The following is a 14512-nucleotide window of genomic DNA, read 5'->3' as shown; positions in this document are numbered from 1 at the left end:
TAGACTTATTTACTGTATTACTCTTTAAAATTGGTAGAGTAATTAAACATTTACATTTGTCTTGAGTCATTAGGATGCCCTCTGTCTTTCTAGTGTTAATATACACAATCACAAAGAAAGACATCAATTTTAATTTAGGAAGGTAATAAAAAGCATAGGCCTACAAGACAATTTATTTCAAAATAACAGAATAGCATGTTTTGAGTTTTATTTACCTGTGCTTAGTAGCCAAGGCCATATCAATAATGAAATCAACTTGTTAGTTTAGCAGACATCACAGGCCCTGCCCTACCACAGTCAACACACATCTTTTACAGTAAGTGTATAATGGAATAACAGAAGAATATTAAAGGATATTTTTCCAAAATGACTATTGCTGATTGTCGACAGTAGCCTACTTACATGAGGAACATGCATGGAGACACAGTTATTCCAGGAAAAAGTAATATTTTGAAACAGAGCAATTTGTTTGGCAAAAATAGGTTCATTAGAAACCTTGGAATCTGCTCTTTCTGATAGGGTATAGCAATCAAAACATCTGGCCTGCATGGACCTCTGTAGGATGATATGGAACAAGTGCTATTTGGGATGCTCCATTCCCTTCTTTGTCAACGCACGCTGGGCATCAGTCTCTTCATTCTCCATTTGACAATTAATAATATTGTCACCCATCAGACTATTGTCAATTTAATCTTGTCTTTAGGCCACATCTATTATTATTTGTGTGAAATAAGTTCCAATATAGTTTAGGTGTATTTTGGACGGGCCAGCTGGGCAGGCAACTATCTTACAGTCAGAAAATACACTCATCTTATTTTAGTATTTCCAGTCTTTTTTCTGTCTGATTCCAATTTACATTTGGTGTCCTGAGGTTTCTTATGACCATTGTTAACATTATGCATGCATTATTTATGATGGAATATTTACACAATTGAAATATCAACGTCAGAATGACTCATGGCCATTCAAGTAGTTATGGAATTCCAATGCTCTGCGCTCTAGCTAGCTAGCTGGCTAATTGGTTTGTTCGAATGATACAGCTGGACACCAAACATACAGTAAATTGAAGAGTCGCCTGAAGCTTGAGAGGAATGGGAGATGCAGTAGAGCAAGGATGGGCAAACACCAGTCTCAACGTCAACAGTGAAGAGGCGAATCCGGGATGCTGGCCTTCTAGTCAGAGTTGCAAAGAAAAAGCCTCAGACTGGCTATCTCAGACTGGCCAATAAAAATAAAAGATTAAGATGGGCAAAGGAACACACACTGGACAGAGGAACGCTGCCTAGAAGCCCAGCATCATGGAGTCGCCTCTTCAATGTTGACGTTGAGATTGGTGTTTTGCGGGTACTATTTAATGAAGCTGCCAGTTGAGGACTTGAGGCGTCTGTCTCTCAAACTAGACACTAATGTACTTGTCCTCTTGCTCAGTTGTGCACCGGGACCTCCCACTCCTTTCTATTCTGGTTAGGGCCAGTTTGCAATGTTCTAAAAAAGGCCAGTTTTATTGCTTCTTTAAAATCAGGACAACAGTTTTCAGCTGTGCTAACATAATTGCAAAAGGGTATTTCTAATGATCAATTAGCCTTTTAAAATTATAAACTTGGATTAGCTAACACAACGTGCCATTGGAACACAGGAGTGATGGTTGCTGATAATTGGCCTCTGTACGCCTATGTAGATATTCCATTTAAAAAAACAGCCGTTTCCAGCTATAAAAGTAATTTACAACATTAACAATGTCTACACTGTATTTCTGATCAATTTGATGTTATTTTAAATGGACTATTTTTTTTTTGCTTTTCTTACAAAAACAAGGACATTTCTAAGTGACCCCAAACATTTGAACGGTAGTATATTGACACACCATATACAGTGAGTGTACAAAACATTAGGAACACCTGCTCTTTCCATGATATAGACTGACCAGGTAAATCCAGGTGAAAGCTATGATCCCTTATTGATGTAAAAAATCCACTTCAATCAGTGTTGATGAAGGGGAGGAGACAGGTTAAATAATGATTTTTAAGACAATGTTTTGACAATTGAGACATGGATTGTGTATATGTGCCATTCAAAGACCCATAAAAGAATGCACAACTCATCGTAGCTTGACACAAATGGGGTATGGCTGCCAATAACCTTACAGAGTACCACATCTTTCAGCAAAAAACAAGAAACGGTGGTTGCAGTAGGCAAAAGAACAAAAACATGGGGCACTGGAGAATTGGAAACACATTGCCTGGTTTCTGCAATTTCACTCTGATGGGAGGACTAGAGTATGGAGAAAACCACAGGAGTACATGCATCCTCATGGCAGCAGTGTATCCATCTGTAAATTCATTTCAGCACGATAATGGCCCATGCCACAAGGCTATGATTGTCCAGTAATGGTTCCACGAACATGACAGTGAATTCAGCTTCCTGCAGTGACCTGCCCAGTCACCAGATCTCAGTCCAATTGAGCATCTGTGGGATGAGATGGAGCAAGCTATTCGGAGTAGAGATCCACTACCAGCCAACTTGACACAACCGTGGGGAAGCAATGGAGTCAACATGGGCCAGCATCCCTGTGGAACGCTTTTGACACCTTGTAGAGTCCATGCCCCGACAAACTGAGGCTGGTCTGAGTTCAAAAGGGGGTGCAACTCAACAGTAGGAAGATGTTCCTAATGTTTTGTACACTCAGTGTACAATGCCAACTTAGATTAATACAATATGATCCCAATAAAAAAAAATGCAATTCCCAAGACTAATATGTTGTTTGTTTGCGATGCAGCAACAGTTACATCCATGCCTTTATTATAACTTACCAATGCAGTCCAAGACTTCAGAAAGCAGCAACAACAACACCAACGCCCCTCCAACTTCTCCCCACATCTTGCCGCTAACCTCACAGACAGTGATGGTGGACCCTGGAAAGGGATGTGACATCACATGGCTTAAGTTAAAGCTACAAAAGTCTTGTTTTTACTTGATAAAAAAACATATAAAGGGTAAACAATGGCAAACGTGCATAAAAATGGCAGAATTCAGATATGACGTCATTGTTTTAGCACTATCCAAAGAGTTTTTAAACTATGCCCCACGATATGGTTCAATGTGCCAGTACAGTCTATTTTTTAGGTTTTTCATATTACCAGCATCTTGAAGCTAAAATTGGGATCATGTATCATGCCAATGACCATACAAAAAACAGAGTAACGGAGAGCAATGTACAATACGGCGAACTTAGCAAATCCATAAATAAATAATAAATATCTCCTTTTAAATACACCATTGGCCCCCAAATTAAATGTAACAGATGAGAAAATACATAATGATTAGACATCAAATTAATTATACATCTAACTCATTAACAGCAACATCAATGAAATGCCATTAACCACAAAGTTAAGAAATCCCCCAGTCTTGACATTTTACAAGTAAACACAAGAGAGTGGGATCAAAGATGAGACATCTGGTAATGGACTTTGAGACGGTGTTCAGTTTAAAGCACTGTGAGAGGTAGGGTCCTGTCACTAGGGCCCTTGACTAAGTGATTGTTTTCAGAAGGAAGATACAGGGTCATGTCCGACACACTGCACTGACCCAGAAAGGGGTGTTGAAAGTAGTATAGCTGGTATAGCTTTCTAAATCCTACACATTTATTTAGTAAACCCTCTCACAATGCATACACACATACTATGTTTCTCTGCATGAAATATTAGCGATGCACTGGAGTAAAATTTGTGGTAGTATGTGAAATAAGTTGGACACAAACTTTGCAACCATATTCTTCAGGGCTATATTTCTCCTTTATGTGATCTAAGGAATTTCGCTACTAGTGCAAGAGAGTGCAAAGTCAAATGAAAGAGTAGTTTAAAGAGATCACTAATCACGATCAAGGAGGGATAAGATGAGCATTTAGAATGAGGAGGGAGGCTATTCTTGTACAATTTGGGATCATTTGGCCTAATTTCAAAACACACTTCTGACACTTATGATTAATAACAGCTTAATTTACTTACTGAAACATATTTAGTGTTTAGTACTTTTACCCTGTGTTACCCTGTTGGTAAGTTAATCTTTCTGAGTCTCTGCCCTGATATAAGCAACTGAAAGACGAAAGACTAACAACCCAAAACAGTTGATAGAAAAGAGATGTGCCTAAGAATGTTATTGCTGCACCCGTGACCACAAACATTGGCTATGACACTGTGGGTCATTCAAAATAAAAATAAATACAGGTCAATACAGGTCAATACAGGTATGACTAACCCAGATCATTTACAAGGTAATGTGATGGTGGTTTCTCAGGGCAACGCTTAGGTGGGTTGTGGAGAGCTGGTGTATGACCTCATAGAAAGTTACTGAATTTGCTTTTGGTGTTGTTCAATATAAAATATGGTTGTGAGAAAACATTTGATATTAATAATAAACATTTAGACATTGTTTTTTAAATGCATGTTATCTTAACATAAATAAAATGACGTATCCAAGTGTAAATGTTTATTAGTAATATCGTGAGTTTGGCATACTAGTTATTTATAGGGCTATTTCAGGCCAAGTTCACATTGCCATTGTTCACCAGCCCAAAGACTGTTCCTGGACTATCGACTGTAGCCAACATAACCCAAATCGTCATATCACATTACTTTAGTCTATAAAGGTAAGTCAATAAAATGTAATTTACATGAAGTATGTAATACACGCAATATGTTTTAACTTACATAATGTTGTATTTGAAAAAACATGTACATTTGAGTAAAAAAGTCAAATTAGTTGCAATGAAAAACGTATAGTACTCACCTAGGTAAAGCACGAATCCACTGGACTCGTGGTTAAAGTGCTGACACAAGAGGTGGGTTCTTGAATTGCATGAATATTTCTTATCTCAACAAATATCACATCTTATTTTGTAGCCTACAGTTGTCGAAGCCTCTGCTGCGTTGGAACAATTCACATCGCTACCTGTATAGTCAGAGAGGAAGAGGTTTTGCTCCACCCCAAATCTGCCCAAGGAAATCAACCCACGAAATAAATATGGAGGTCAATGAGGAGTGTCGAATTTGGTCAACAAAAAATGTTATTGCAAATTTGCTACATGGAGCTTACTTGATTGAATAGAAGTTTCGTAATGGTGAGGTTGTTATGAATGCACGGATATAAGTGGACGCACGTGGCATTTTGCCAACTTTGAAAAAAAATACTTTAAATCTGGATATCTACTTAAATATTTTAGCATGGACATTGCCATTGAGGGCTTCCAACATTTTGAAGTAGTCAACTAGTTTGGGATTCCTATTAGTTGGGAGCAATCAGCCAATGAAGAAGAAGAAGAAAAATAAACTACTTTAAAATGGAGATAGCCTCAATGGCGCTAACCATGCTCTAGCAGACGCTATAATGGCACAGATTAAAATATGAATCCTCTATCTATCTCTATGGCCCGTTTATCACACGCGTATCTACCCTCATTAGCTAGAATGGTCGCACCTGATCTCGCCTCTTCCCGCCTGGCTTGCATCTTTGAGGACATGTATTTCTATTCTTAGAGCGGTCACTCTATTATCTTGTCAATATAATAGAGAATATTTAATGGAGGTCAAATAAAATAAAATGTTATTTGTCAAATGCACCGAATACAACAGATGTAGACCTTACAGTGAAACGCTTACTTACAACCCTTAACCAACAATGCAGTTCAAGACAAATAATTAGGAAAATATTTACTAAATAAATAAATAAAATTATAAAAAGTAACACAATAAAATAACAATAACGAGGCTATATACAGGGGGTACCAAGTCAATGTGTGGGGGTACAGGTTAGTCGAGGTAATTTGTACATGTAGGTAGGGGTAACGTGACTATGCATAGATAATAAAGCAGTGTAACAACAAGGGGGGAGGGGGGATCAATGTAAGTAGTCCAGGTGGCCATTTGATTAATTGTTCAGCAGTCTTATGGCTTGGGGGTAGAAGCTGTTTAGGAGCCTTTTGGACCTAGACGTGGTGCTCCGGTACCGCTTGACGTGCGGTAGCAGAGAGAACAGTCTATGACTTGGGTGAATGGCGTCTTTGACAATTTTTTGGGGCCTGGATGGCAGGAAGCTTGGCCCCAGTGATGTACTGGGCTGTACACACTACCATCTGTAGCGCCTTACGGTCGATGCCGAGCAGTTTCCATACCAGGCAGTGATGCAACCGGTCAGGATGCTCTCGGTGGTGCTTTTGAGGATTTCGGGACCCATACCAAATCTTTTCAGTCTCCTAAGGGGGAAAATGTGTTGTCATGCCCTCTTCACGACTGTCTTGGTGTGTTTGGACCATGATAGTTTTTTGGTGATGTGGACACCAAGGAACCTGAAACTCTCGGCCGCTCCACTACAGCCCGTAGATGTTATTCGACAATGAGCATGTTGAATTTGGTCAACAAAAAATGTAATTGCTAATTTGCTACCTGAGGCTTATTTGATGGAATAGAAGTTTTGTAATGGTTAGGTTTTTATGAATAGAAAATGGTTCGGTTTTTATGAATGCACTAATATAAGTGGACCACGTGGCTTTTTGGCAACTCTGAAAAATATGACTATATATCGGAGTTGTGCCTGTTGTTCACAGGCGTATCTGCCCTCTCATTGGCTAGAATGGTCACACCTGATCTCGCCCCCACCCTCCTGCTCTCCATCTTTGAGGACATGTATTTTTATTGATAGAGTGGTCACTCGACTATCTTGTCAGTATAATTGAACATATTTGGTATTACTAACCATTGAAAAATGTGAGATGATCTATGACTAGAAATAATTAAAGTTGAACCAAACAGATGAATACAAATAATTTATTTCAGATGTGGGAATCCTTTAGGCAGTTTATAAGTAATAATAATAGTTTTAATTCGGAATTATTCAACCAAATTAGGGTTTAAATGCGGAAGACACATTTCAGTTGAATCCATTCAGTTGTACAACTGACTAGGTATTCCCCTTTCCATTTCTCTCTCTCCTTCAGAGAATATCGTGATCAAGGAGGTAAGGAAGGATGCGAGTTTAGAGTATTGGGGCAAAAACGGAAGACCCATAACTAAACCGAAAGTCCCACCCAGTGGTAGGAGTGTATATCACTATTTGTAAGCTGTTTCAGGAAGTAACACCAACTCGTCTGAAGATGTGTGTCTTTTTGGCCCTCCCCAGAATGATCTTCGGAAATCCCCCAAACTTCTGCAGCGACCATGCCCATGTATCTACCTCTTCTGTGTAGAACACCTGATTTTAAACTACGACATATTTTTCATTTCACAAATATTCAGATCTTTTTGCAAGTAACTTTTTCAAATTGACTGAACTGAACTACAGTAACTCGTTGAGATGTCGGATTCATCTGACCGGTCTTTAAACTTACATTTTCTGAAAGAACCTGTCATGAGGAAACTGTGTGAGGTTCTGGATAAAACCAACAGTAAAGGATGGCGTAAACTCGGGGAGATGGTCGGCAATGACCGGCGTTTTAGGGTGAGGTAAGCCTAATTAAGCAGTCGGACAGCCAGTCTGACGGTCGCGCGGAGATCCTTAGAGGGCGTAGTTCTTCCTGATGCCGTATTACCTAACGACCTAAAAGGAATAATAGCGCTATCGTGTGGCCGGTTGGGCTAGTCTGAAGGGTTATTCTTTATACATGTTAGTGTACTTGTTTGATTTTACAGTAGAAATGTTATCCCTATCGTCAACATACTGTTATAACACAATAATACATGTTATCAGTATTCCTGTGCATTTTTCATTTCCTAAGTGTGAACTAACTTGTGAGCTATGTGCCTCTGCTGTTCATATAATTTTTTCTTATTAAATAGTCTCATAGACAGTGTGTGCATTACTGTGTGCATAAATTCTGCCTTTTCCTCCACTGTGCAGTTCAGATGAGATGGAGATGTGCTCTCTGAAGGTGTTGGAGCTGGAGGGCAGCCCCAGCCGCGTGCTGCTCAGGCTCATGGGAGACAGAGGGTGCACACTGGGCCATCTGGTAGACTTACTACAAACCATGGGCCATACAGAGGCCCTACAGTGTGTCAAACCACCAGGTATACAGAGCATCTTTAGAAGATGTGTTCGCTGACTATTATCTGGTTGGTACTTGGAGGGAAGGCTCAGGATTATAAATGGTTTTGGCGACAAGTTAATCTCGACTCTTGATTTTGGTCCCTGTATGTAAATGTATTGATTATTTATTGTACATATATTTGAATCATTATTGAGAATTTCTTCCCATAATGGTTGTGTTTAGGTATCCAGATCCTCATTCAGCCCCAATCTGTGGCTATAATAGTGGGACACAACCTGCGACTCAGCTGTTATGCTGTGGGAAAGGCTGGTGTTCAATTCCAGTGGTTCAAAACCAAGGAGGAGGTGGGTAGCCTACTAGGGTGTGTTTTGAAGGTAGACCGTACTGTTTATGCATTGGTTGTAAACATGTCATTAAACATGTTTTCAGATAATCATATTGCTGATATCTTGACCAGATAACATTGTGACAGCTGTGGCTTCATAATGAGATATATATATTTTTCACCTTTATTTAACCAGGTAGGCTAGTTGAGAACAAGTTCTCATTTACAACTGCGACCTGGCCAAGATAAAGCATAGCAGTGCGACACAAACAACAACACGAGAGTTACACATGGAATTAACAAACATACAGTCAATAATACAATAGAAAAAGTCTATATACAATGTGTGCAAATGAGGTAGGATAAGGGAGGTAAGGCAATAAATAGGCCATAGTGGCGAAATAATTACAATTTAGCAATTAAACACTGGAGTGATAGATGTGCAGAAGATGAGTGTGCAAGTAGAGATGTATATTTCATGTGTTTTGAATTGATTTGATACATTGTGACTTCTACAGGTACACAACAGTTCTTCTCCAGACCTGGTGATTAGCCCAGTCCAACTGACAGACGCAGGCTTCTACATCTGCAGGGTTAATTGTGGAGACTCCTTTGAGTTTAGCCAGTGGGCTCAGGTGGATGTCCTGAATGTTGCAACATCTTATGGTGAGACACTATCTTTTACCTCCCAATCAGTTCATGGACAACATTGTTATTATATCTTTCTTCTGCCTGGGATTTTTTGAATTTTATTTCTATCAGTTTCCATTTTAATAAGGCTAACATTTTCTACATGTTGTCAGTTCCTCCTTTCTGTGAAAGACAGACAAAACAGGGTTTGAGTTTGCTGAACGCTTTGTAGCACTAACGTCATCTTTTATCCCTCCAAAGCTTTCGCTAAACTCGCCCCCAGAGCGACTGCACATTGAATAAACTTATGTTTTGCATGCAGGGTTGGGATCCCACTCGTTGGAGGGCAGGCTGAAGGTGGTGATCCAGCCCCAGGGCCAGAGACTGCTGGTGGGGGACTCTCTGCAGCTGGAGTGTGGGGCGGTAGGGAGGCCTATCCCCCGCTACCAGTGGCACAGGAACGGGGTGCCCCTTCACTTCCCAGAGGCCTCCAAGAGGAGACTCACGGTAAGGAGGTCAGAGGAGGATGCTAACATCCTTGAGCGCTTATGTAGAAGGTTCCACTTTTATACTGTTAAAGTTACACTGTTACAGTATATTTTGTAGTTACAGTACAGTAACTCTACAATACTGTTGAATGTTGTACAAATCAGATGAAAACAGTTAGAGTTAGTTGGAATTTTTTTCAAATAGCTTGATCTTGTTTGTTAATTCAAACAGATTCCGTATCTGCTGCTGGAACATCATGGAAAGTATCGCTGTGAGATTTGTATTAACAACGAAAGGACGTGGACGAATGAAGTAGACGTTTTAGTGGGTATGTCACTGTCCTTTATTTTACAGTACTATAATGATGATATTGATCCTAGCCTCAACAAAAGGTCTGTTTATCAGTATACAATATGAGCAAAAATGACTCACATTGAATTTGGTGACAGTTCTTGATGATTACTTACTCTTGTTCTTGAATGAAAGGACCAAGGATATCTGTCCAGTTTTCAGGGGCAATGGAGTGTTCTGAAGGTATAGTTGAAGTGCCTCGTTTCTTAGTTTGGCCATCTGAGATGTACAGTATGTGCATGAATAAAACAGGGCCATGTTGGAAACAGTGGGATGGCAAAATGAATCTGTTTTTATAGAGAAGGAGGGTTTGGTTCCATGTGTTGCATGCAGTTTTTTCATCCTTTGGATTTTTGCCCGTTCATTTGATTGATTTATATTTTTGAGAGCACATCATAATCATAACAATCCCACAGAAAGTATGAAATTGTCTGTAATTTGAAAAATTGTCTTTACCGCTCAAAATCGCTACATTTCAATTATATAATCATTCACAGCTTTCAGTGATTCAGCTTAGATGTCACGTATTAATTTTTTTAATTAATATTTGTAAATGTTCAAGACAGGACATATTTTCAGTGGGTACTCATTTACTAATGGCTAACATTAGGCATGTTGATCCGTTTGGCTTCTGACTGACCCCCACCTAATCGGTGACACTTTTTACTTTAATTCAGTTGAAATGAAAGCACAGGAAATATAAATTCTAGTAATTGTTCTAAAATTGTTTTCCCACAGATGATGTTTTTGCCTTTGGAGCTGGTAAGTGACACACATTGAACGTATATCTGAGATGATCTATCACTGTTTATTGGACATTGTTTCCGGCAATTATAGATGTTTCTGCACATTACATATAGCAGTTTATCTCCTGAGAATGTTTATCAATCCACCATGTGTAATATCTGTATAATATAATGATAGTGTTGTGATTGTAGGTGCCAGTGAACTAATCCTGAACAGCAATCAAGAACCACCTTATGGTAAGCAGAACAAAAAATGAATCCACCCAGTACTTGGTTACCTTTTATTACTGCTAGAATATCAAATGCCTCTTAACATTTATTCTGTACAATTTTTTCTCCGTGTTGGTCAATATGTTAAATTTTTCCACAACTGATTTCAACTCGTAGTCATTGATGGTATTTGTCTCTCATCACAGCGACAGATAAAGTGGCCCTGCTAATCGGGAACCTCTCGTACCGAAACCACCCCCAGCTGAAGGCGCCAATGGTGGATGTGTATGATCTCACCAACCTCCTGCGCCAGCTCAACTTCAAGGTAGTATCGCTGCTGGATCTCACCGAGTCAGAGATGCGCAACGCCGTGGATGAGTTTCTGCTCTTACTTCACAAGGGTGTCTATGGTACGCCATTCATTATTATGGCCTATTAGAGTATGAGAGACCGACCTAGAAGAATTTGATCAGTCAAATATTAGTTTATTTGATCTGGTTTTCCAAAAATATAGTGAATCATAAAAAATAAAATACTAGTTTAAAAAGTGAAGTCTATTTTCAGTCTTATTTCATTGACTGCTCTATTTACTGTCACGTTCAATTCACTCCTATAACCTTTTCCTAGGTTTGCTGTACTATGCTGGACATGGTTATGAGAACTATGGCAACAGCTTCATGGTACCGGTGGATGCTCCAAACCCGTATCACTCAGCCAACTGCCTGTGTGTGCAGAGCATCCTCAAACTGATGCAGGAGAAGGAGACAGGCCTCAATGTGTTCCTGCTGGATATGTGCAGGAAGCGGTGGGTAAAGACTAGTATAGTGTGCTAACCATGTTTGTTTTATGTATTTGTTTTTCACTACTATTCAATGTCCCTTCCCTGTTAGTAACATGGGATATAGACCACTCACCATTTCTTGTTTGTTGTAATACTGTAACTATTACATTTTTATTTTTAGAAATATTCATGATGATACAACCCCAAACATACTATTGAGGGTCACAGCTAACATTGTCTTTGGATATGCAACGTAAGTAATCTGATGATCACTCAAATATATGTCTAAACTTCTATTCGTAACTTTGTATGAACAAATTAAATGATATATTCCCCAATTCTGTTCCATTCTTCTATTGTGCAGCTGCCAAGATGCAGAAGCGTTTGAGCTGAGCTCTAGTGGATTCACTAACGGTGTCTTCGTCAAGTTTCTGAAGAAACGTCTTCTGGAGGATGAGAAGATCACTGTGTTGCTGGACAGAGTGGCTGAGGGTAAGGAGCAATGGACCAATTATGTATTGGTGAACTAATCATTTTAGTAAATGTCACCCCATCTATAGTATTTGTGGTCATGGAGTACAAATCAATGTAGCATGAAATATACAGTATTGATCTATTGCAGTGCCGTGCAAAATAAGTAACAGGAGTACAGAAACAAATCTATCCTACCCTGTATACTTCCATGCATCGATTATCATGGCAATAATACCTTGCCTAACAAATTTCTTCTGTGAGAGCCTGAGGTAATGTTGTTATGGTGTTGTTTGTGTTATCCAGACATGGGCCAGTTCGATGCCACTAAGGGGAAGCAGGCTCTGGAGATCCGCAGCAGCCTATCAGAGAGGAGGGCTCTGACTGACCCTGTACTGCCTGGTGACAGCTCTGACATGGCCCTGGCTCACAACCGTCAGTGGGCCAAGGCTCACGGTAAGGACACGATCAACCAATGAAAGTAAATGCAGTACATTTCAATTTGAATTGTTTAGCTGAAGCAATCAACGTACTTATTGTGGACATAATGTTGTTTTCATTCTAGAACTGCCTGAGAGTATGTCTCTGGACTTTGACTGTGGGGCTCAGATCAAGCTGGGCTTCGCTGCAGAGTTCTCCAACGTGCTGGTCATTTACACCCACATCGTGAAGAAACCAGAGGACATGTTCTTCTGCCAGGCTCACGTCACGAACTTCTCCCCGGTGAGACGCTACAGTTTTTTGCCTTGTTCAATTATGCAAACTTGTTTCTTTCCCCAAGCTCCTGTCACCAGTTTCTCACAATTTGTTCCCTGTCCCCTAACCCTTGTGTCCACAGATCTGAAAAGGTGTAGCTAATCCATCCAAGCTTTTCCGATCAGTGAACACCAAAGGGATAGGAGGATAGGGAAAGGAATTTAAAATCAATATGCCACTGATGTCATTATGGTTTTCCTCAGCTCTGTTCAATACCAATGAGAGCGATTGTCTTTCTTTGGGTTTACTGAAACAACATTAGGAGCATAGTAAAGCGTCTGTCTGCTGAAGATGCTGAGACTCCAGCACCTGCCTGAAAACTTTGCATATGCAGGTCGTCTTGTCCAAAAACATTTCCGTTGTTCTGTCCAGGACCTTGACGTTGACCCCAAAGAGATGAACAGGGAGACACCAGAGGAGACTGGCATCTACCTGCTCTCGAGCAGTCTTCCCCAGCACTGCCTGTACACACGCCTCAGCTCTCTACAGAAGCTCAGGGTAAGTGTACAAAGGATAATCACCACTTTCTACATTCTCACATTACTACGACATTATTATATTGTCTTTACCCCTTTAGTTTGATATCTTGAAAAAAGGTTTTAAAAAATCGACCTTCCTGTTCATATGTGTGCTCTGTGTCCCCTCTGTAGGAGTAGCTGGTGTCATGTTAGAGCAGAGCTCACCTTGGACAAAACTGTTTTGATCTCCGTTAGAGCTCTAGTATAAACATATTAGGTTAATAAAATGTTCTTCTACTCCTTGTCTTCTCCTCTGTAGGATCAGCTGGGGTTTACAGTTTGTCTACAGGGCTCTTTCAAGGCCATGGATGAGCTGGTGGACTGGACCACTGACGTCAACATTGGCAAGCCCCTGATCGCCAGACTAGACCTGTACCGCACCATGAGGAGGAACAGCTGCCTGCAGACCTGCCCCATGCCCCACAGCCCCTGCCATAGCCCCAGAGCCGAGCACCTCCACCACCACCCCCAAGACCTTCTCTCCCCACACTGCTCCAGCCCTTACCTGGATGTGTGCGAGCCTTTACAGGGAGCTGTGGGAGGCTCAGGTTGTGTGAGCTCCACTCTGTATGACAACTGTAGCTTCTCTCGCTATGGCTGTACTAGTAGTGACTCCCCTGGCAGAGCTAGCATTCCCATAGAGACCACGGATGACATAAACGAGCTGCAGACAGTCTTCATTAATAGCCTGCAGTTTCACCACCAGTGATGAGGCCCTCTCTAGGGCATTGGTAGGCTGGTGCCAGATCTGTTTCTGCTGTTTTGCTATCTCCTATGGCCATCAGATCTGGGATCAGGCTATGGTGGATTTTTGTAGGTCTACTCTGTAAATCCTAGTTTATTCCATGGCAACTCTTTGATACAGTTGCCTGGCTTTAGTGGAGATTACATGTATTTAGTACTTTAGACTAGATTTTTAAATTGAAATAACTGTCAGAGTTGTATAGCTGTACTTAAAAGGTTACATATCCAGCCTGCTGTGAAAAGGTTGTTTATTGCGATTCTTTTTCCATTTGTTAGATAATGATGATATAATGTGTAATATTAAGCTTTGCTAAAACGATCTTAACCATTCTCTTTCATATTCTATAGATGATCTTTAAGAGCAGTTACTAAATGTAATAAAACTGTAATAACTTCATCCACAGGGAGGCGTTGTCTCACTATATAAACAAGAGTTCTGGACATGGATTGTTT

General features: G+C 40.2%; 1 protein-coding gene across 2 annotated transcripts; it reads left to right on the top strand.

The window, feature by feature from the left end:
* The first annotated feature begins 7136 nt into the window (after nucleotides 1–7136).
* Nucleotides 7137–14500, top strand: malt1 (MALT paracaspase 1). Of its 2 annotated transcripts, XM_039004284.1 has the most exons (17): nucleotides 7137–7496; nucleotides 7891–8057; nucleotides 8261–8382; nucleotides 8882–9029; nucleotides 9316–9500; nucleotides 9714–9810; nucleotides 9969–10016; nucleotides 10572–10595; nucleotides 10772–10816; nucleotides 10996–11199; nucleotides 11417–11594; nucleotides 11752–11823; nucleotides 11935–12062; nucleotides 12348–12497; nucleotides 12607–12764; nucleotides 13170–13295; nucleotides 13575–14500. In XM_039004284.1, exons 1-17 carry the CDS (start codon nucleotides 7348–7350, stop codon nucleotides 14022–14024), a joined length of 2451 nt encoding a protein of 816 aa, XP_038860212.1. In that variant the 5' UTR covers nucleotides 7137–7347; the 3' UTR covers nucleotides 14025–14500. The 2 variants fall into 2 exon arrangements, with proteins under 2 accessions (XP_038860212.1, XP_038860291.1); XM_039004363.1 differs by lacking the exon at nucleotides 9969–10016.
* The last annotated feature ends 12 nt before the right edge of the window (nucleotides 14501–14512 follow it).

The sequence above is a fragment of the Salvelinus namaycush genome, chromosome 1 (genome assembly GCF_016432855.1).
Source record: "Salvelinus namaycush isolate Seneca chromosome 1, SaNama_1.0, whole genome shotgun sequence".
Lineage (NCBI taxonomy): Eukaryota > Metazoa > Chordata > Actinopteri > Salmoniformes > Salmonidae > Salvelinus > Salvelinus namaycush.
Note: the sequence above shows the minus strand (reverse complement) of the source record. Positions and strands in the feature narration are given on the sequence as shown.

Excerpts from the sequence above, each read along its gene's own strand:
- malt1 (XM_039004284.1), top strand. The coding sequence starts at position 7,348 with ATGTCGGATTCATCTGACCGGTCTTTAAACTTACATTTTCTGAAAGAA. Across the intron at positions 11,824-11,934 it reads ATTGTCTTTGGATATGCAAC|CTGCCAAGATGCAGAAGCGT; the intron begins GTAAGTAATCTG and ends TCTATTGTGCAG. Across the intron at positions 13,296-13,574 it reads GCTCTCTACAGAAGCTCAGG|GATCAGCTGGGGTTTACAGT; the intron begins GTAAGTGTACAA and ends TCTCCTCTGTAG.